The following is a 20238-nucleotide window of genomic DNA, read 5'->3' on the forward strand; positions in this document are numbered from 1 at the left end:
GCTGTGAGTTCAAGGCTGCCCTGAGACTACATAGTAAATTCCAGGTCAGCTTGAGCTAGAGTGAGACCCTACCCTGCAAAACAAAAAACAAACAAAAAAAATTGTTGAGGCTGGAGAAATGGCTTAGTGGTTAAGGTGTTTGCCTGCGAAGCCTAAGGACCCAGGTTCAATTCCCCTGTACCCATGTAAGCCAGATATACAAGGTGGCACATATGTCTGGAGTTCCACTGAAGTGGCTGGAGGCCCTGGAAGGTCATCCATGCTCTCTCCCCTTCTCCATCTCTAATAAATATATCATTCTTTTTGTTTTGTTTTTTCGAGGTAGGGTTTCACACTGGCCCAGGCTGACCTGGAATTCACTCTGTAGTCTCAGGATGACCTGGAACTCACGGCGATCCTCCTCCCTCTGCCTCCTGAGTTCTGGGATTAAAGGCATGCGCCACAATGCCTGGCAAATAAAATATTTTAAAGAATAGAAGTCCTGAAATAAGCAGAAACAATGGAAGGGATCATGGGCACTCACTGTCATTGTGGATTCTGAGAACTTGGCTCCACTGCTGATTCCGGCTTTGGGCAGTGAGGAGGGGTAGGCCCCAAGGCATGGCACCCGCTCCTCCTTTCTTTGTACCCAAAGCGCTCCGCCTGGGCATCAGCTCTGATTCTGCTCCCTTCCGGGTCGTGGGCTTGCAGAGTGACCAGTCTCTCGTCTGGGTTGTCCCCTGGCAGAGAGACCAAGAGCCGTGCAGGCTTCCACGTTCTGCTTTAGGGGAGCCTGTCGATCTCCCTCATGCTCAGCAGTCAGACCTGAGTATTTCAGCAGGAGCTCGTGAAGCCTTCCTGTGAATTATGTATTTTTCAACTTTTTAATATGAAAACTTTCAAATCTATATAAAATTTTCACAATTAGGAAAATAAGTGCTCATCTCTAATTCATCACTTGCTAATACCTTTCACAGTGGAATGCTCTCTCTGTATATAAAGATATATACACATATACATCCTATTCATGTACATAAATATATATACATATATATACACATATATATGTATATATATATATACATATATATATGTATATGTATATATGTATATATACACATGAAGTATTTTTTTAGTCACTATGTAATTTATGTATCTTCTGTAACCTTAACTTCAAACAGATTATGAGCACTTAAGACTACCTACTTTTATATCAGTTGGCATATAACAGTTTTGTATTTTTATTTATTTATTTGAATATATATGCTGTAGGGATGTGCCAGGGCCTGTTGCCACTGCAAATGAATGCCAGATACTTACAACACTTTTGTTAATTTATTTATTTATTGACAACTTTCATAAATGCAAACAGTATCCCTTGGTAATTCCCTCCCTTTCCCCTTTGCAACTCCACTCTCCATCATAACCCCTGCCCCTCTCAGCCAGTCTCTTTTATTTTGACGTCATCATCTTTTCCTCCTATTATGATGGTCTTGTGTAATAGTGTCAGGCACTGTGAGATCATGGATATCATAGTGTCAGGCCATTTTGTGTCTGGGGGAGCCCGTACTTACAACACTTTTACATCCAGCTTAAAATGTGGGTGTTATGGGAGTTGAACCTGGGCGTGGCAGTTTCTTCAAGCAAGTGCCTTTAACCTCTGAGTCATCTCCTCAGGCCCCAGAGTGCAGATTCTTATAAATGATTATTTATTTATTTATGAGAGAGATATGGAAATAGGCAGAGAAATAGAAAGAGAGAGAGAGAGAGAGAGAGAGAATGGGTATGCCAGGACCTACAGCCACTGCAAATGAACTCCAGATGTGTGCACTCCCTCGTGCATCTGGCTTACATGGGTCCTGGGGAATCAAACTTGGATCCTTTGGCTTTGCAGACAAGCGCTTTAACTGCTAAGCCATCTCTCCAGCCCATAAATGACTTTTTAAAAAATTAATTAACTTATTTATTTGAAGGGGGAGGGAGTTGAATTTAGTTTCTAAGTGTGAGACAGAGCTTTCCCCCACCTTCACAGCCACTTAGGATTTAAAGTTCTCTGATGTGAATTGATATTTGTTTCCATGGCTCATCTTGCGGAAGTAAAGAATGTTTGCCCCTCCCTCAGTCCTGACCATGCTGTGACAGATGCCCATCTCAGAAGTGGTGCGCTGTCTGTGTGGGGAGCACCAAGTGTGGGGTGTGGCTGGTGTTTGGGAGCCAGTCCCGTGAGGCCGCAGCGCTTAAGGCCCATGGGCTTCAGAAGCAGTGAGCTGGGAAAGGTACTCTGAGGGTTTGCTCATTTTTATGACATGTGAGGTAATTTTGACCCGAGGAGTATGACAGCCACCATCACCCACAAGTCATACAGGGTCAGAGGCCTGGCATTAGATGGTGTTTCCCTGACACCTACCTTCAGCACTTTTTTTTTCTTACTATTTCCTTCTTTCCACAGTACTCTGTCTCCTATTTTGATGTGTGTGTGTGTGTGAATGCCATGGTGCAGGTGTGTGGAGGTCAAAGGGCAAACCTGGATAGTAATCCTAACTTTCTACCTTGTTTGAGGCAGGTTTTTCCCTCCAGTATTTTTAGTTATCTATTTGAGAGAGAGAGAGAGGGGCACGTGCAAAGAGTAAGTACATGTGTACCAGGGTCTCCTGCTGCAAAAGAACTCCAGATGCACACATCATTTTATGCATCTGGCTTTACATAGGAACTCGGGAATTGAACCCCGGGCCACCAGGCTTTGCAAGTAAATATGTTTAACCACTGAGCAATCTCCTCAGCCCCATGAGGCAGATTTCTTGTTTTTCTTTGCTCTGTTTTTCTTTTTCTTTTGTTGTTTTTTGAGGTAAGGTCTCACTCTAGCCCAGGCTAACCTGGAATTCATGATGTAGTCTCAGGATGACATTGAACTCAAGGTGATCCTCCTACCTCTGTCTCCCGAGTGCTGGGATTAAAGGTGTGCACCACCACGCCCGGACAGATTCCTTTCTTGTTTGTGGCTGTAACCTCTGGGCTACCTGGCCAGTGAGTGTTCAAGTCGCTCCTGACTCTGCCGGCCATCTTGCTGTAGGTACTGGGATTACAGACACCTGAGCAACTGCGCCTGGATTATAGAGAGACAGTCATAGGCTCAAATCCTGCCTCTACCAGAGCTGTGGACAAGTCCCTTAGGATTTATAACGCTTCTCCGATTCCTCATCTAGAAAATGGGGATACTAATATATTTACCTTACCAGATGACTTGGTGGGATTCTTGTAAGTTCTTAAGTTTAAAATAAAATTTCTTTATTTGGAGGAAAGAGAGAACAGAAGGAAGGGTAGAGGGGTGGAAAGGGAATCTGGGTGCACCAAGGCCTCTGGCTGTTGTAAACCATTCCAGATGCATGTGTCACTTTGTGCATCTGGCTTTACATGGGTACTGTGAATTGAACACAGGCCAGCAGGCTTTGCTGTGTGTGTTGTTCATGTTTGCTCATATGTGATTCTTTGTGTGTTGTTCATGCATGTTCATATATGATTCTCTGTGTGTTCATGCTTGCTCATATGTGATTCTCTGTGTGTGTGGTTCATGCATGCTCATATGTGATTCTCTGTGTGTGTGGTTCATGCATGCTCATATGTGATTCTCTGTGTGTGTGGTTCATGCATGCTCATATGTGATTCTCTGTGTGTGTGTGGTTCATGCATGCTCATATGTGATTCTCTACGTGTGTGGTTCATGCATGCTCATATGTGATTCTCTGCGTGTGTGGTTCACGCTTGCTCATATGTGATTCTCTGCGTGTGTGGTTCATGCATGCTCATATGTGATTCTCTGTGTGTGTGGTTCATGCATGCTCATATGTGATTCTCTGCGTGTGTGGTTCATGCATGCTCATATGTGATTCTCTGCATGTGTGGTTCACGCTTGCTCATATGTGATTCTCTGCATGTGTGGTTCACGCTTGCTCATATGTGATTCTCTGCGTGTGTGGTTCACGCTTGCTCATATGTGATTCTCTGCGTGTGTTGTTCACGCTTGCTCATATGTGATTCTCTGTGTGTGTGGTTCACGCTTGCTCATATGTGATTCTCTGCGTGTGTTGTTCACGCTTGCTCATCTGTGAGGGGGGTGAGGGCCAGAGGTATGCTTGGAGGGTCATCTCCTTTTGTCACTTCACACCTTCTTTTTAGAGATGGGGTCTGTCTCTGAACCCCGAGCTCACAGTTTGGCTCGTCTAGCTAGCCAGCTTACCCTGGGGATCCACCTGTGTCTGCCTCCCACCCTGGGATTCTAGGCATGCACCGTCACCCTCAGCATTTATGTAGGTCCTGGGGATCCGGACTCAGGTCATCAGGCCTGAGTGGCACTTTGTCGACAAAGCCATCTCCCCAGCTCTTGTTTAATGTGGCTTTCATCATCATGGTTTCTGTGGTGACTGAAGAGCGGAGTGTTAACGGTGTGCGTGGGCGTGTACACACACGTACCAGCTCGAGATGACCAGCGTGAGGAATCAGCTGAATGTCACTTCCGGGGTGCACTGCACTGGCAGCTGCAAAGCCTGTTGCCCTGGGGAGCTGCGCCCTCCCTTATTCCATCCGATCAGGTCTTCTGATCTGTTAATGTTGGCAGGAAAGCTGCTCTTTCATTCATTCCTTTGAATCGGGGAATTGCAAGATAAAAGTTGTACCCCTTTCTTTCCAATGACAAAGAACATATTTTCCTAGTTTTTAAAAAGTTATTTATTTATTTGAGAGAGTGAGAAAGAGAAAGAGGGAGGGAGAGAGAGAGAGAGAGAGAGAAAGAGAAAGGGATGGGTGCGCCAGGGCCTCTAGTCACTGTAAACGAGTTCCAGATGCATGCACCCCCTGTGTATCTGGCTTATGTGGGTCCTGAGAAATCAAACCAGGGTCCTTTGGCTTTGCAGGCAAATGCCTTAACCACTAAGCATCCTTCCAGCCTGTTCCTAGGTTTTGATCTTTATATTCCTGTTTGAAGAGAGACACTGGTGTGTCTTCTTGTTCCTCATTTCTTTTGTGCATACTCTTCACCGTCAGCACCACGTTCTCACTATCCCGTCTTCCAGGAGAGATGAAGGGTACATGTTGTGCTTTTCTCCCCACGCATAGTCCGAGGTCAGTCTCCATCAGGTTTGGAGGCTGTGCTATGAGATAAAGGGGACAGGTGGGGCAGTTCCGTATTTCTCATCTGACCCACTCATGTATTGACATGAAAACGGAAAGGGAGCATTCTGAGAGAATGAAGCGGGGAGAGGGCGCGGCGGGGTACCGGGGCTGTGTCCCTGTGTGGAAGAAACGAAGCAAGCAGTGTGTGAGCCCAAGGAAGAGAGAATGATGGTTGTGGAAGCAGAAGAGGAAAACAACATTTTTAAATTTCATTTTATTTTTGTTGATTTTAAGAAGGGGCAGAAGGGCTGGAGAGATGGCTTAGCGGTTAAGCGCTTGCCTGTGAAGCCTAAGGACCTCGGTTCGAGGCTCGGTTCCCCAGGTCCCACGTTAGCCAGATGCACAAGGGGGCGCACGCGTCTGGAGTTCGTTTGCAGAGGCTGGAGGCCCTGGCGCGTCCATTCTCTCTCCCTCTATCTGTCTTTCTCTCTGTGTCTGTCGCTCTCAAATAAATAATTAATTAAATAAGAAAAAAAAGAAGGGGCAGAAAAGGGAGATATACAATTCTTTTTTTTTTTTAAGATTTTTATTTATTTATTTATTTGCAAGCAGAGAGAGATAGAAGAGAGGCAGACACAGAGAGAATGGGTATTCCAGGGCCTAAAGCCACTGCAAATGAACTCCAGATGCATGTGCCCCTTGTGTATCTGGCTTACTTGGGTCGTGGAGACCCGAACCTGGATCCTTTGGCTTCTCAGGTAAATGCCTTAACCGCTAGACCACCCTTCCAGCCCCCAGATACTATTCTTGACAGGGGAATGTCATCCGAGGGGTGTCCTCAGGCTTGGTGCTGGTGGTCATTTTGGATCTTAAGTGTTTTGAGGATGTTGGCTGTGTGAGCATCGGGTTTTACAGAAAAGGAACAGAGGCAGGCACAGAGAGATCAAACAGGTTGTGCAAGGTGACTTCGTTCCCAAGTAGGTAGACTAAGGAGAGGAGGCGAGAGGGGCGAGCGGGCCGAGGGAGCCGATGCTGCTGGTTATCCTCCATGGCCATGACTACTGGTCCAGGTGACAGAAGGTTGTCATGGAATTCCACCTCCGTGTCTGACTCACGCAGGGGCTGACTTGTCCTGGGAGGTACCTCTTTCTCCATCTCATTGCCTCCATGCTCAACATTATGAAGTCATGCCTGCAGCTGCTTCCTCCAGAGGAGTGAGGTGTGGGAAGCCGAGTTCCTCTTTGTGAGCCAGCCCTGCCACCCTCCTGCTGTGAACAGTTTGGGGTGCAAATGTTTACCTTCCAGCTCAGTCTTCAGAGCAGGGAGTCTGCTTTCCTCAGTGGCTTCTTGGATCCAGCGTAGAATCTGCTTATCAGGAACCATGAGGTAAACACCTCTGCCCTGACCCTGGTGTCTTGCTGTGTCGGACACTGTATTGTTTCTGACTTTTCCGACTCCTGAGTGACAGTGTCCAAGGAGCACGTGCCCATCTGTCATTTCTGTAAAGGTCATAGACACAAATTCGTAGTTACAGTTCTATCATAAGACCACATGACTACACAGCTTGTAGAGTTGATATCTGTGTAGCAGCTCTCAGCCAGACGGTAATAGTGGATGAACGATCACGGGGTTTTATGGTTTAGTCTCTGTCCATGAGGTTGAGATAGAAAAGCACATCTTTGAGCTGTGATTATTCACATTTTTTAAACTGCTCTTGTAGTTTGCATTTGTAACAGAGTCACGTGTATGAAAATGAATATCTAATTTTGTTAAAAAAAATTTTCTCCCTTGTCTCCTTTTTTTTCTTAAGAGCACAGATTTAGAAGCAGTGAAGTAACCATGATTGTGGCCTGCATTTATGTCTCATTAGAGAAAAGGCAAATAGTTTTAAAAAATATTGTGTTTATATATTTGCAAGCAGAGAGAGAGAGTGAATGAATGAATGAATGAATGAATGAATGAATGAATGTGTGAGTGGGTGTGCCAAGGCCTCCAGTCGCTACAAATGAACTCCATATGCATGCATCACTTTGTGCATCTGGCTTTCCATGAGCACTGGGGAATCAAACCTGGATTGTTAGGCTTTGAAGACAAGCACCTTAACCACTGAGCCATCTCTCCAGCCCCCAAATAGTTTTTAAGAAAACAACATTTGGTTATTAAATAATACAGCATAGAAATTGGCAGCTATATTTTCTACTAGCAGTAGGAAAGAAAAGATAACTTTAAGTGAAAGTTTTTACTTGACCATGCACAGACTTGATTAATATTTTTCATGTACCTAAAGTTATTAACATTATTATTGTTGTTGTTGTTGTTTCTTGAGGTAAGGTCTCACTCTAGCCCAGGCTGACCTGGAACTCATGGCAATCCTCCTAACTCTCCCTCCTGAGTGCTGGGATTAAAGGTGTACACCATCACACCTGGCTAATGAACGTTATTTTTTTTTAAAATTTTTTTTTTGTTCATTTTTTTATTTATTTATTTGAGAGCAACAGACATAGAGAGAAAGACAGATGGAGAGAGAGAGAGAGAATGGGCGCGCCAGGGCTTTCAGCCACTGCAAACGAACTCCAGACACGTGCGCCCCCTTGTGCATCTGGCTAACGTGGGACCTGGGGAACCGAGCCTCGAACCAGGGTCCTTAGGCTTCACAGGCAAGCGCTTAACCACTAAGCTATCTCTCCAGCCCTAATGAACGTTATTTTTAAGATGATTTCAGTTTTGGGGTTGTACTTTAATGGTGTGAGCTCAACTCTAAAGGTATCAACTCATCTTGGTTTCCTTTTTCATGCACCCAATCTAGTCATCTAGATTGGAATCCCTGCTGTAGATAGTTCTAGAAGGTTACCTGTGAAAGTTTTGCGTTGGCAGTTTCACTTTGGTGGCTTCTGAACAGGACAATGGTGACTCCTATAATCAGCTAACCCTACTGGCACCATGTTCCAAGTCTTTTGTTCTTTAGTCCAGTAAATAATGCTTTGAATTCCTGCCCTTTATTTAATGTCATCAATAGCATACCTCAGGACCACTTTTTTGGCAGTGTGTTAATGAATGTTTTGTTAAACTTTTTTCATCGACCAGGGACTGAAGTATGTGATTTAATCTCACTGGTGCTTAAAATAAACTTTTGTGGCTGAGTTTACTCAAGGCTTTATTTGAAAGCTATTCTTACAGGCGGGCCTTCAAGCTAAGGACTGCTGGCTTGTTGGCCCAGTGCTAGCTGAGCTTGGGGTCACCTTGGAGCCACAGGCAGGATCCCTAGGCAAGGGCTTTACCACTGAGCTATATTCCCCCAGCTCCAGTTCAGTCTTCTTTTTTTTTTTTTTTTTTGGTGGGTTTTTAAGTTAGAGAGTCACTTGGATTCACTGGGCGATAAGCTCTGTGTGTGGATCTTGATGAGCGAAGCCTTGGGAGTGTCAGGCCCTGCCTGCCCTCCATCCGGGTGTGGGCAGGATTGCTGGGCAGGGAGGCATGTCAGGGACCTTGTGAGATCTCATGTCTAGAAGGTTAAGTCAAATTTTTAAAAGGTTTTTATTCTTACACTTTGTTTTCATCTTCTTTCCTTTCTTTAGGATTGCCTTGTAGCAGAAATGGAGGATAAAGTGTTAAACGTAGTAAGTATATTTTCTAAACGTCATTGTAAAATTCCCTCACAAAGGTAGTGGGAATCACATTATGAACTGTAGCCAATTACCCAAAGATGTACTTTGAAATACTGCCTTTGGAACTTTGAGTCTGTTAATTTATATGAAGGGAAAAAGTAAAGGTTGTTTAATGAGACCAATGATTATGAAAATCCCTGTGTTTAATTGGCTATATTGGGGGTCTCTGTTTCATTTGTATTTTTTTCTTTAAGACCATTGATAAGACCGGTCATCAGGATACCCTTATACACATATTGTTCTCTTAGCCTGCTAATCAGGGTTAAATGTATGCAAATTTCACTTTAGAACTATTCTGATTAAAGAAAATCTTGGCAAAAACTTGATGATGGGGTGGGGGAGTGGACTATGACTGTTTAAAAAGTATTTTGAAACCATTCCTGCATCACTTCCTCCTTTGACACGAGCTGGCCCATGCTCTTTTGATAAGACCTTCCCCCTAGGTAGTTGAGGAATTCTACAAACATATATTCCATAAACAGAGAGGCTGTGCAAATTAGAGGAATGTTAAGAGTGTCACTCCTTGGAAAGAAAAGTCAGTCTTTGGGATTTCCCGCTGCTATTGGTCATTTGGTTTGGACAGGACAGATGATCTAACGGCGGAACTGCCGTGCATCACCGCTGTCCTGTGGCTCCTACATAGAAATGTCTTCACGTGTCTGTCTAGGGCTTTACCTTGTCAGGGTTCAGCCTTCAGAGAAGGTGGGGGAATCACTGAGAGATCATAGGTCTAAACGTGCACAGTGTAAAACTATAACACTTCTAGGCTGTTTGTGGTTAACATCTAGTGGCTGAGATAAAAACACCCGATCACAGGCCAGCCTGGGGAAGGAGAGGGCTTCATTTCACCCCACACTTTGGAGGGGATGCTTTATGATGGTGGCCAAAGCATAATTCGAGCAGACAGCTGGCTCACGTCATCACGTATCGACAAGAGAGATTGAGCTGGCTGGTGGACACCAGGCTAGACTCACGAACCTCAAGGTCCGCCCCCAGTGACACACCTCCCCTAGCAAGGCCCCGCCTCCCAAGTTGACACCAGCTGGGGATTGAGTATTCAGAACTCATGATCCCACGGGGGAAATTTCATTCAAACTATCACATAAGGCTGTATCATGGGGAAATGTAATTGACCTTGGGTTTGGGGATGTGTTTTCAGATAAAGAATCCAATGCAGAACCCATAAGAAGAAAAGTGATAGCAGACATGCCATTAAAATCCAGAGCTCCTGTGAAAGAAACTGTCAGATCAGCTATTAGATTGCAGGCCAGAGAAAGTGTTTTTAAACACATGTCAGGCCAGGCGTGGTGGTGCACACTTTTAATCCCAGCCCTCGGGGGAGGCAGAGGTAGGAGGATCACCCTGAGATTCTATAGTGAATTCCAGGTCATCCTGAGCTAGAGTGAGTTCCTACCTCGAAAAACATAACAAAATAAAAGAAAAACAAACAAACCCACATATCAGATAAAGGACTTGGAGCCAAAATACACAAACAACTCTTTAAGTGGACAATAAAGCCAGACAACAGATATGAATAAAAAGACACTTTACCAAAGAACCCCCCCCCTGAGATGGCAGATAAGCATATCATATGTGTCCAACATCATTTCTAATTAGGGCACTGCAAATTTAAACAACCCAGTACCATAGCACACTTGTTAGAGGGACTAAAATTCAATACTGACAAAACCAAATGCTGCTGAGGCTGTGGCAGCAGCCTCACTTATGGGTGTGGGGAATCGCAGGATTGTGCCACCAGATTAGAGGTCAATTTGGCATTTAGGCACGAAACTAAGCACATTCTAACCAAATCATTTATCTATTTGTTTATTTATTTATTTTGAGATAGGATCTCACTTTACCCTAGGCTGACCTGGAACTCACTCTGTAGCCCAGGCTGGCCTCAAACTCACGAGATCCTCCTACCTCAGTCTCCTGACTGCTGGGATTAGAGATGTGCGCCTCCATGCATGGCATATGTCATACAACTCTAGAGAAAACAAAGCTGTACAGAGAAATCCAGTGCTTTCTAGGGTCTAGGGTGAGCTGGGGGATGAGGGATAGATTATTAGGTAAAGCACAGGAAATATTGAAGAGGATGAAATTCCTCTGTGTGATACTAATGATAAGGTGCGTATAACATTACACATTTGTCAAAACTTACAGTGTACCACAGAAAGTGACTACTAACTTAAATCCTGGACGTAATATGGCTCATAGGTTGTAACTAACGTTTCCTTCATGTAAGATGTTAATGAAGAAGTGTGTGAAAACTCAGTGCACTTATTTGATATATTTTTCCCCCCTGTAAAACTACATACTAAAAAACTGGTTTGGCCCCTCCAAATTTTATCCCCTTGTCAGTATTTGGTTTTCAGAGAATGCAAGTGATCACTCACTCAAAAGCCATTCACATGGCTGGGGGTCAGTGTGTGCCCACTGCTTACGGGGAATTTCTTCTTGCCTTGTGCTTTTCAGTGGTTGCTAAGGAGTGAATACAAAAGCCATGCTTTATTTTATTTTATTTTATTTTTTATTTGAGAGAGAAGGGGCGAGAGAGAGAGAGAGACAGACAGACAGACAGACAGACAGAGAGAACAGAACACACCAGGGCCTCCAGCTACTGCAAATGAATTCCAGATACATGTGCCATCTTGTGTATCTAGCTTACATGGGTCCTGGGGATTTGAACTGAGGTCCTTTGGCTTTGCAGACAAGTGTTTTATCCACTAAGCCTTGTTCTCAGCCCCAAAAGCCATGTGTTTTAAACCATGCTGGAACAATGGCACTTTCATAGGCTGCAAATACAGAGTCCAAATGCCAGGTGTTTATTGGGTAGGACTATCAAAACAATGGCTCACCAGAGCTAAAGAGTATGGGTGAAGCACAGTTTTTTCCCCCTTACAAATCGGCTTGAGATAAACTTGGTTAATGATTGAACTCCCCTGACTATTTGTCTCTCCAATTCCAGGTCAAGGTTTTAAATGGCATTTGTGACAAAACAATCCGCTCAACCACAGATCCTGTTATGAGCCAGTGTGCGTGCCTGGAGGAAGTGCATTTGCCAGATGTTAAACCTGGAGAAGGCCTGGTAAGAATCTTAAACAGCACTTTCTTTACTTTTAAATATCACTATTGACTAAACTTAAAAAAAAATTCCCAGAGCTGGAGAGATTGCTTAGTGGTTAAGGCATTTGCCTGAGAAGCCTAAAGATCCAGGTTTGATTCTCCAGGTCCCACATAAGCCAGATGCACATGGTGGCGCATGCATCTGGAGTTTGTTTGCAGTGGCTAGAGGCCCAGGTGTGCCCATTCTTTTTCTCTTTCTCTCTCTCTAATAAATAAAAATAAATATTAAGGACTGGAGAGATGGCTTAGCGGTTAAGGCATTTGCCTGTAAAGCCAAAGGATCCCGGTTTGATTCTCCAGGACCCACATAAACCAGATGCACAAGGGGGCACATGTGTCTGGAGTTCGTTTGCAGTGGCTGGAGGCCCTGGTGCGCCCATTCTCTCTCTCTCTTTTTCTCTCTTTCTCTTCCTCTCTGCCAAATAAATAAGAAAAATATTTAAAAAAATATTAAAAAAATCTCATTTCTCTCAGCATAATTCGGAATAGTAGGATTAAATTAGCCTGTTATTCATTATATAGCTAGGAATTTGCTACCATAAGTTGTTGATATTTTTTTAACTTTCCAAGTATAAAAATAAATACAATTTGAACACTCATGTACACTCATGTCTTAACAGTTTAATTTTTAAAAAACTTAAATATTTTATTTATTTTGGGAGAGAGAGAAAGATACAAAAATAGGCAGGTAGAGAGAGAGAGAGAATGGGTGTACCAGGGCCTCCAGCCATTGCAAATGAACTCCAGATGCATGCACCCCCTTGTGCACCTGGCTTTCGTGGGTCCTGGGGAATTGAACCTGGGTCCAATTTGCAGGCAAGCATTAACCACTAAGCCATCTCTCCAGCCCAGCAGCTTAATCTTTAGATCATAGCCGTGCAGGGGAAGATAAAACATTGACACAGAGGGGACCTGATCTCTAAGAACAAAAGCAACATCTGTTCTGAAAGTCTCTGTTAGCACTCAGGATGGCTGCGAGAAGAGGCTGGTGGGAGGAAAGGATTCTTCAGAAAACCTCAGAAGCATTTCACAAGTCCCTGATGAGGCATGCCACACCCTTAGAATGCACGGGTTACGCCTCGTAAGTAGCACATGAATCCCAGGGGATGAATTTGCTGAAATTTAAGTGAAGAAACCCGTGAGGCTCATTGAGGAGCGTAGAGGTGTTGAGTTAGAGATTTCAAGTCAGAGTCTTCATAGGGCTGTTGAAAGGATTCAATTAGATGATGACGCTCAGTGCCCAGTGCCGAGAGCAGAGCGTTTGCGCATGGCGATGGCTACCCTTACCGGTGGAGGAGGAAGAGGAAGAGGAAGGAGAAAGCACGCATGTACTTCCGTGTGCGGGGGGGTATACTAAGGTAGTAGTCTGCTCTTAGATGGGATAACAAAAATTATGTCTGCAAGCCCAAATCCTCAGTGCACCAGTCTTTGGTACTTGGCTTCAAGGTAAATGATAGACAGATTAAGTGGAAACAGGGAGGAATTCCTGGAGGTGACTTGATAGTCAAGAACTAAGTCAGATCCGTGCCCGGAGTGCGCAGAAATGGAACTGTTCTTAACGGATGGCGCACTGGGGCTGGAGAGATGGCTCAGTGGTTAAGGCATTTGCCTCTATATAAAGGCTAAGGATCAGGGCTCAATTCCCCAGGACCCACATGCAGCCAGCTGCCCAGAGTGGCACATGCATCTGGAGTTCGTCTGCAGAAGTTGGAAGCCCTGGCGGGCCCTTTCTTTCTGTCTCTCATCTCTCTTTCTCTGCTTGCAAATAAATTTAAAAAAAAATTGTTTTTAAAGATTGTATACTTCTCCTGGGAAGGGATGTATCTCATTATGTGGGAAAGAAGCCCGCTGGGTCTAAGGCGAAAGCCCCAGAACTTGAGAGGAATGACAGGGCCTTGAGGGCCTTGCTGAGGTTCCCTTCAGGGAATGGTGCAGGGTGCTGGGCAGGGCAAGCTCAAGGCCAAAATCACTTCTACCTTCACAATATACCTGTGAGGGTGAGAACCGCTTCTAGCTAAATGGTTCAATTAAAAAATTCTTCATAGGTCTGGGGATGCAGCTCAGTAGACTGCTTGCCTAACCTCCCAAAGGCTCTGGGTTCGATGCCCCGCACTGCAGAAACTGGGCATGGTGGTGCCGCCTGTGGTACCAGCACTCGGGGTGGAGCCGGGAGGGTCAGGTCAAGGTCATCCTCGGCTGTATCACAAGTTTGAGGCCAGGTCGGGCTTCCTGAGACCCTGCCCTAGATTAAGGAAAGCAGCAACAGAAATGCTGTACTTGGGTTGTCGGGGTACGGATGAGTTGGTTTGCCTACAGGTCTCTTTGGGAGAGACCTGCTCATCCACCCCGCGTGTCCCCGTAAAACAGAGCAGCAGCTGTTACTGTTTGTGTTACATTGTTTGACCAGCTTTGTCTGCACACGGTGGTCCAAATAAGCCACCCTGAGTACCACGTTGAACGGACTGTATCATGTCCCTGGGAAAAAGAGATAGCTAGGAAAGAGAGTCCTTGTTTTCAAATGCCTGGCTCATGGAGCAGGTCTGAGAAAATTCCTACATCCTAAAGAGTTGTGTCAAAATTCTGTGTGCCAGGTACACAGATTATATCATCAAAGAGATCCCTTGTGTGATTTCTTTCACTACTATTTCCATTTGTTTTCATTCTCTTTCAACTGCCCTTTGGATCTAGTTTCAGGAGGCTAAAAAAAAAAAAAAAACACACACACACACACACACCCACGAGCCTTATTCTGAAGGGACTGTTTTAATGTTTTATAAGTTCGAGTCTCACTCACTTGTGGCTCCCTCTAACTGTTGGAATATTGAATTAATATATTTGTGACTTTCTCTAGGGCATGTACATCAAATCAACCTATGATGGATTGCATGTGATCACTGGGACCACAGAAAATGTAAGTGTGTCCGTTAAATGTAAAAGCTATTGTGTGTTTAAGTAAATTGGACAGAGCTATGAAGGTTTCATTTAAGAGTGTTTGTGTGTGTGTTTGCATTGTTATCTGTACCCCCAGAGCTGGCTGCGGGGCTTGTTTTTATTTCTGGCGATGGGTTAAATACCCTGAACCACCAGTTGTTGTCAGTTTAGTGTTTAAGTTGTCCTTTACTGCTGTAGTTCACATAACCATGCATACTTTTTTTTTTTCTTTAAGGTAGGGTCTCACTCTGGCCCAGGCTGCTCTGGAATTCACTATGTAGTCTCAGGGTGGCCTCGAACTAATGGCAATCCTCTTACCGCTGCCTCCCAAGTGCTGGGATTAAAGGTGTGCGCCACCACGCCCGGCTTAACCATGCCTACTTTTTTACCTCCGCCCTTGTTTTAATTATTCCTGCTGCTCCGTGGATGTGTTAAGACATAAATGCGGAAAATAATGATCTCGTTGTTGCTGTGAATCACTCTACTAAGAGCTGTGAGTGCTGGCCATATGTGAAAAATACATTCTTTTTGTTTAATAGAATTTTTATGTGTCTCCAAAGTAGCTATTTTGGGATTTCTGCACGACACAGAGTCTTTTCATAGCGTTATGTTTCATAATATTTGGCATGATAATTGCAATTTAGCATTCCACCCCAGTCCCGGGAAGAGAAAGAACAGGTCTGTTTCTACTTGGAGACACTTTTGTGCACCGTTTCCTTCCTTCTGGGAATTCTGATAGATGTAGGATTAGCTGTTATCCCCTGAAACATGGTGAATTTGTAAAAAGTAGGACTGGCCGACTGTATTTTTTTTTTCCTACAGCGTGCGGTATGGCTTGCTTTTGCATGGCACTGACACGAAGCTAGAAATGTTTGGAGAGCTTCCCTGAGCCCGTGTAAAAGAAGCACGTATTTGAGGGATGAAGCTGTTCTATCAATTAAGGGAAAAACTAATTCTAACATGTAGGAAAAGTTTGGCAGCTCTTTTTCTACTGTGGTGAAAATGTGTGTCTGATTTTACGTTTTGATGAAGTGTGGCACGCTAGTTGTTTTTTTTTTTTTTCCTGTGTGTGTGTGTGTGTGTGTGTGTATGGGAGGGTGAGCGTGCACGCGTGTGTGTCTGCGTGTGGAGGCTAGAAGATAAGCTTGGGTGTCACCCTCGGGACTGCGGTCCACCTTTTTAGAAGCAGAATCTCTCACTGCCTTGGAGTTAGCCAGTGAACCTGGGGGAGCCTCTTGTCTCCGTGTTCCTAGTGCTGGAATTCCCCGTGTGGGCCACCACGGCCAGCATTTTTATGTCAGTTCTGGGAATCAAACTCATGTCTTCATGCTTCTGAAGCAAGCACTTTACTGATTGCCATGTGGCATAATCTTTGGTGCATGTTTGTTGTAATCACCTTAATTTTGCAGCAAGAAAATGACATTGCTTAAGGTAATCAGTGAATTATAAATCACTTATATGCTTCCTCTAGACGAGTGGAAGATTGTCATATCTCTAAGTATTCCCTAGTGGGGGAAAAGAAACCAGAATCAATAGCAATTTTTTTTAATTTTTTTTAAATTTATTTGTTTGAGAGTGACAGACACAGAGAGAAAGACAGATAGAGGTGGAGAGAGAGAATGGGCGCTCCAGGGCTTCCAGCTGCTGCTAACGAACTCCAGACGCGTGCGCCCCCTTGTGCATCTGGCTAACGTGGGACCTGGGGAACCAAGCCTTGAACAGGGGCCCTTAGGCTTCACAGGCAAGCGCTTAACCGCTAAGCCATCTCTCCAGCCCTCAATAGCAATTTTTTAAGAAAAAATTTATTTATTTATTTGAGAGCAACAGACAGAGAGAGAAAGAGGCAGATAGAGAGAGAATGGGAGTGCCAGGGCCTCCAGCCACTGCAGATGAATTCCAGACACATGCGCCACCTTGTGCATCTGGCTTACCTGGGTCCTGGGGAATAGAGCCTCGAACTGAGGTCCTTAGGCTTCATAGGCAAGTGCTTAACCTCTAAGCCATCTCTCCAGCACCTCGATAGCAATTTTTAAAATTTATTTTTAAATTACTTTTTTGAGTAATTTTAATGCATTTTAAAATAGTTTTGAGGCTGGAGGGATGGCTTAGTGGTTAAGGTATTTGCCTGCAAAGCCAAGGGACGCAGGTTTGTTTCCCCAGGACCCAGGTTAGCCAGATGCACAAGGGGGTGCACACATCTGGTGTTCTCTCTTTCTCTGTTAAATAAGTAAATAAATAAGTAAAAATAGTTTTGTTTATTTACAAGGAAGGGGGGCAGAGAATAGACAATCCTGGGCTTCTAGCTTCTCTGCAAATGAACTCCAGATGCGTGCGCCACTTTGTGCATCTGGCTTTATGTGGGTACTGGGGAATTGAACCCAGGTTGTTAGGCTTTGCAGGCAAGTTACTGCTGACTCATTTCTCCAGCCCACCAACTTTTTTTTAAAACAGACTCAGCTGATTGGTAATGGTAGCACAGAAGGTTTGGGCTAGGGAGCTGGCTCAGTGGTTAAACGTGGGAAGTAGCCTAGAACTCTTGTCCCAAGGGCTTAATCTGAGTGTTTTACTCTGACCTGGGGACATTTTATACTTGGATGCCAGCAGAAAATGCTAGCTCTAGCTGTCACTGATGGGAACTATAATTCAGCCAGATTGTTTTTATGGGAGCCCATAGGGTGAGTGGTCTTGCAGAAACCACCCACTGTTTTGCTAACTGAATCACATTCACTCTGGATGCCAGGCTAATGCAAGGCCAGCAGGCCATTCTTATGGAGCCACCCGAGAGGGCAGGGGTTGTTCTGTGGTGATTCTCCATCTGACTTCTTCTTTGAGGTTCAGTGAGATCTGATTCAAGAGTCTTAACAACTCTTTCCATTCCCATCCTCCACGCCGAGGTCCCCTGACAACGAATGGGGCCTTTGTTCTTCAGATTGCTACCTGTCCTTGGAGCAAGCATCATTTTTCTGTAGTCCGATGCATGGTGAAGATAGGCAAGAACTCCTGACCTGGGGGACATTTTGGTATTAGGCTCTCTCCTTACCATTGTTCTGCCAAACGCAGTCTGGAATCACTGGGTTGGACATTGAGAAATGAGTATGTGAGGATGCTTCAGAAAGGATGTCACTTGGGGACACCAGCTCCTGAGTTTGCAGATTGTATGTCTATAAACAGGGACTTCCTGGCCTTGAGGGCCACCTCTTACAAAGTGAAGCTTGCTGCCCATGAATCCTCTGCCCAATAAGATTAAGTAGACAGGGTCAGAATTGCCAAAGAAAATCTGACATATGGGTGCAAAAAGGACTATAGATAAATTCTTATTGGGGAAAAAAAAGGGAAAGAGGCTTAAAAGGCATCTCCCTGTGGTACACCGGTTGCTAGGCTCAAGTAAGGCACCCCTGGTTGTTATGAGGATAGGCAAGATTTTTTTTTTTCTTGAGGTAGGGTCTCACTCTGGCCCAGGTTGACCTGGAATTCACTATGTCGTCTCAGGGTGGCCTGGAACTCACTCCGATCCTCCTACCTCTGTCTCCCGAATGCTGGGATTAAAGGCCTGCGCCATCACGACCAGCCCAGGCAAGATGTTTTTGATCATAACTGGCACCATTACTTGAGCTGCAATAAATACCAGGGAGATGTTTCTATGGCTTAATGCTGCCTCTGCCTACTAATTTTTTTGTTGTTTTTGTTGAACCTATCACAGCAGTTAAGTGAGAAAATTCAGCAAGTGTGTCTTGAATTTTATTGCTACTCCTCCCCATGTTCAAAGGTGCTACTTTGTCTTAGGATAGCTGTAAATTATTTGAAGATTCAGCCAGTTAAATAAGTTAGAAAATTAAATGCACTGACCTAGATAATACTAAATTAGAAATCAGCAGCTTATTTTTTTCCCCCACTTTGTCACTTGAGGGATCTTAAACATAAAGAGTCGAGTTCACTTATGTGAACAAGAATATCCCTGGTACCACATTTGAAAAATGAATTATATCCTGTTATGTATTTTTTTTTGTTCATTTTTTATTTATTTATTTGAAAGTGACAGAGAGAGAGGGAGAGAAAGAGACAGATAGAGAGGGAATGGGCGCGCCAGGGCGTCCAGCCACTGCAAACGAACTCCAGACGCATGCGCCCCCTTGTGCATCTGGCTAACATGGGTCCTGTGGAAATGAGCCTCGAACCGGGGTCCTTAGGCTTCACAGGCAAGTGCTTAACCGCTAAGCCATCTCTCCAGCCCCTGTTATGTATTTTTGTTGCTTTACAAAGTAGTGGTAGTGTTTCATTTGGAGAAACAATACAATTTTTTTTTTCTTGATGCCAAGGACTTAGTCATTTTGAATTTAACCTGAAAATTTAAAAAAAATTCCTTAAAGAAATAAATTAAAGTTTCCATTAACTTTCTGCCTTAATAACATTGTGATAATGTGTGAAAACAAAACTTTGGGAAAAATCAGATTTTAGTGGAATGAGGAAAATGGATAAAAGAGTTGCAGAGATGGTCATTACATGTTAAACAGCTCTTCTGCTTTTGCAAGGTGAATTTTCATGTGTACAGCAATATTTTTTTTTCTTTTCGAGGTGGGGTCTCACTCTAGCCCAGGCTGACCTGGAATTCACTATGGAGTCTCAGGGTGGCCTCGAACTCACGGCGATCCTCCTACCTCTGCCTCCCGAGTGCTGGGATTAAAGGCGTGCGCCACCACGCCCGGCTCAATTTTTTTTTTTTTTCAGACGCACTCAGGGCTCTTAGCAGCTCCTCATGTCAATGGTGTGACCACAGTTTTCATGGGTTGCATGAACCCAGCTGTGCCAATGGACAGGTCATCAGTTGTTGACATCAGCCCTATACATAGAAGCATTGTTTTCTTATATCAGGTTCTACTTAATATCAGGAGACTATGTTGTTTTTATTTTATTTTTTTCTTGAGAACGTTTAATTTCTGGTACCAGTTGTCTACAGAAGAAAGAAAGAAGAAGTAGAGGCAGGAAGAGGAGGTTTGACAAGTAAGCTGGGTTTCTTTGTTTCTGTGTACAGTCTCCTGCGGACAGATCTCAGAAGATTCACGCTGGTGACGAGGTCATTCAAGTCAATCGACAGACTGTGGTGAGTTTGTTTCTTGAGATCTAAATTTCCCATTTGGGACATTGTTACCTCGAAATTGTCATTTTTTAAAATGAATTACTTAATTTGTTTTCTAATTTTTAAAAATTTTTTTGAGAACTTAAATAATTGTGGACAATAACCCATGGTAATTCCCTTCCTCCCCCATACTTTCCCCTTTGCAACACCACTCTCTAGCATATCCCCTCCCCATCTCAGTCAGTCTCTCTTTTATTTTGATGTCATGATTTTTTTCCTCCTATTATGATGCTCTTGTAGGTAGTGTCAGACACTGCGAGGTCATGGATATCCAGGTCGCTTTGTGTCTGGTCG

The 20238-nt window shown here is 44.1% G+C and overlaps 1 protein-coding gene across 1 annotated transcript in view; it reads left to right on the forward strand.

Moving 5' to 3' along the window:
• Positions 1-20238, forward strand: part of Cnksr3 (CNKSR family member 3) — a 105867-nt gene that overhangs the window by 65673 nt on the left and 19956 nt on the right. Inside the window, exons 5-8 of the mRNA XM_045158518.1 lie at positions 8661-8702; positions 11722-11841; positions 14731-14790; positions 19840-19908. Of these exons, the coding sequence (XP_045014453.1) occupies positions 8661-8702; positions 11722-11841; positions 14731-14790; positions 19840-19908 (291 nt within the window). The remainder of the gene's footprint in view (positions 1-8660; positions 8703-11721; positions 11842-14730; positions 14791-19839; positions 19909-20238) is intronic.

The sequence above is a fragment of the Jaculus jaculus genome, chromosome 9 (genome assembly GCF_020740685.1).
Source record: "Jaculus jaculus isolate mJacJac1 chromosome 9, mJacJac1.mat.Y.cur, whole genome shotgun sequence".
NCBI lineage: Eukaryota > Metazoa > Chordata > Mammalia > Rodentia > Dipodidae > Jaculus > Jaculus jaculus.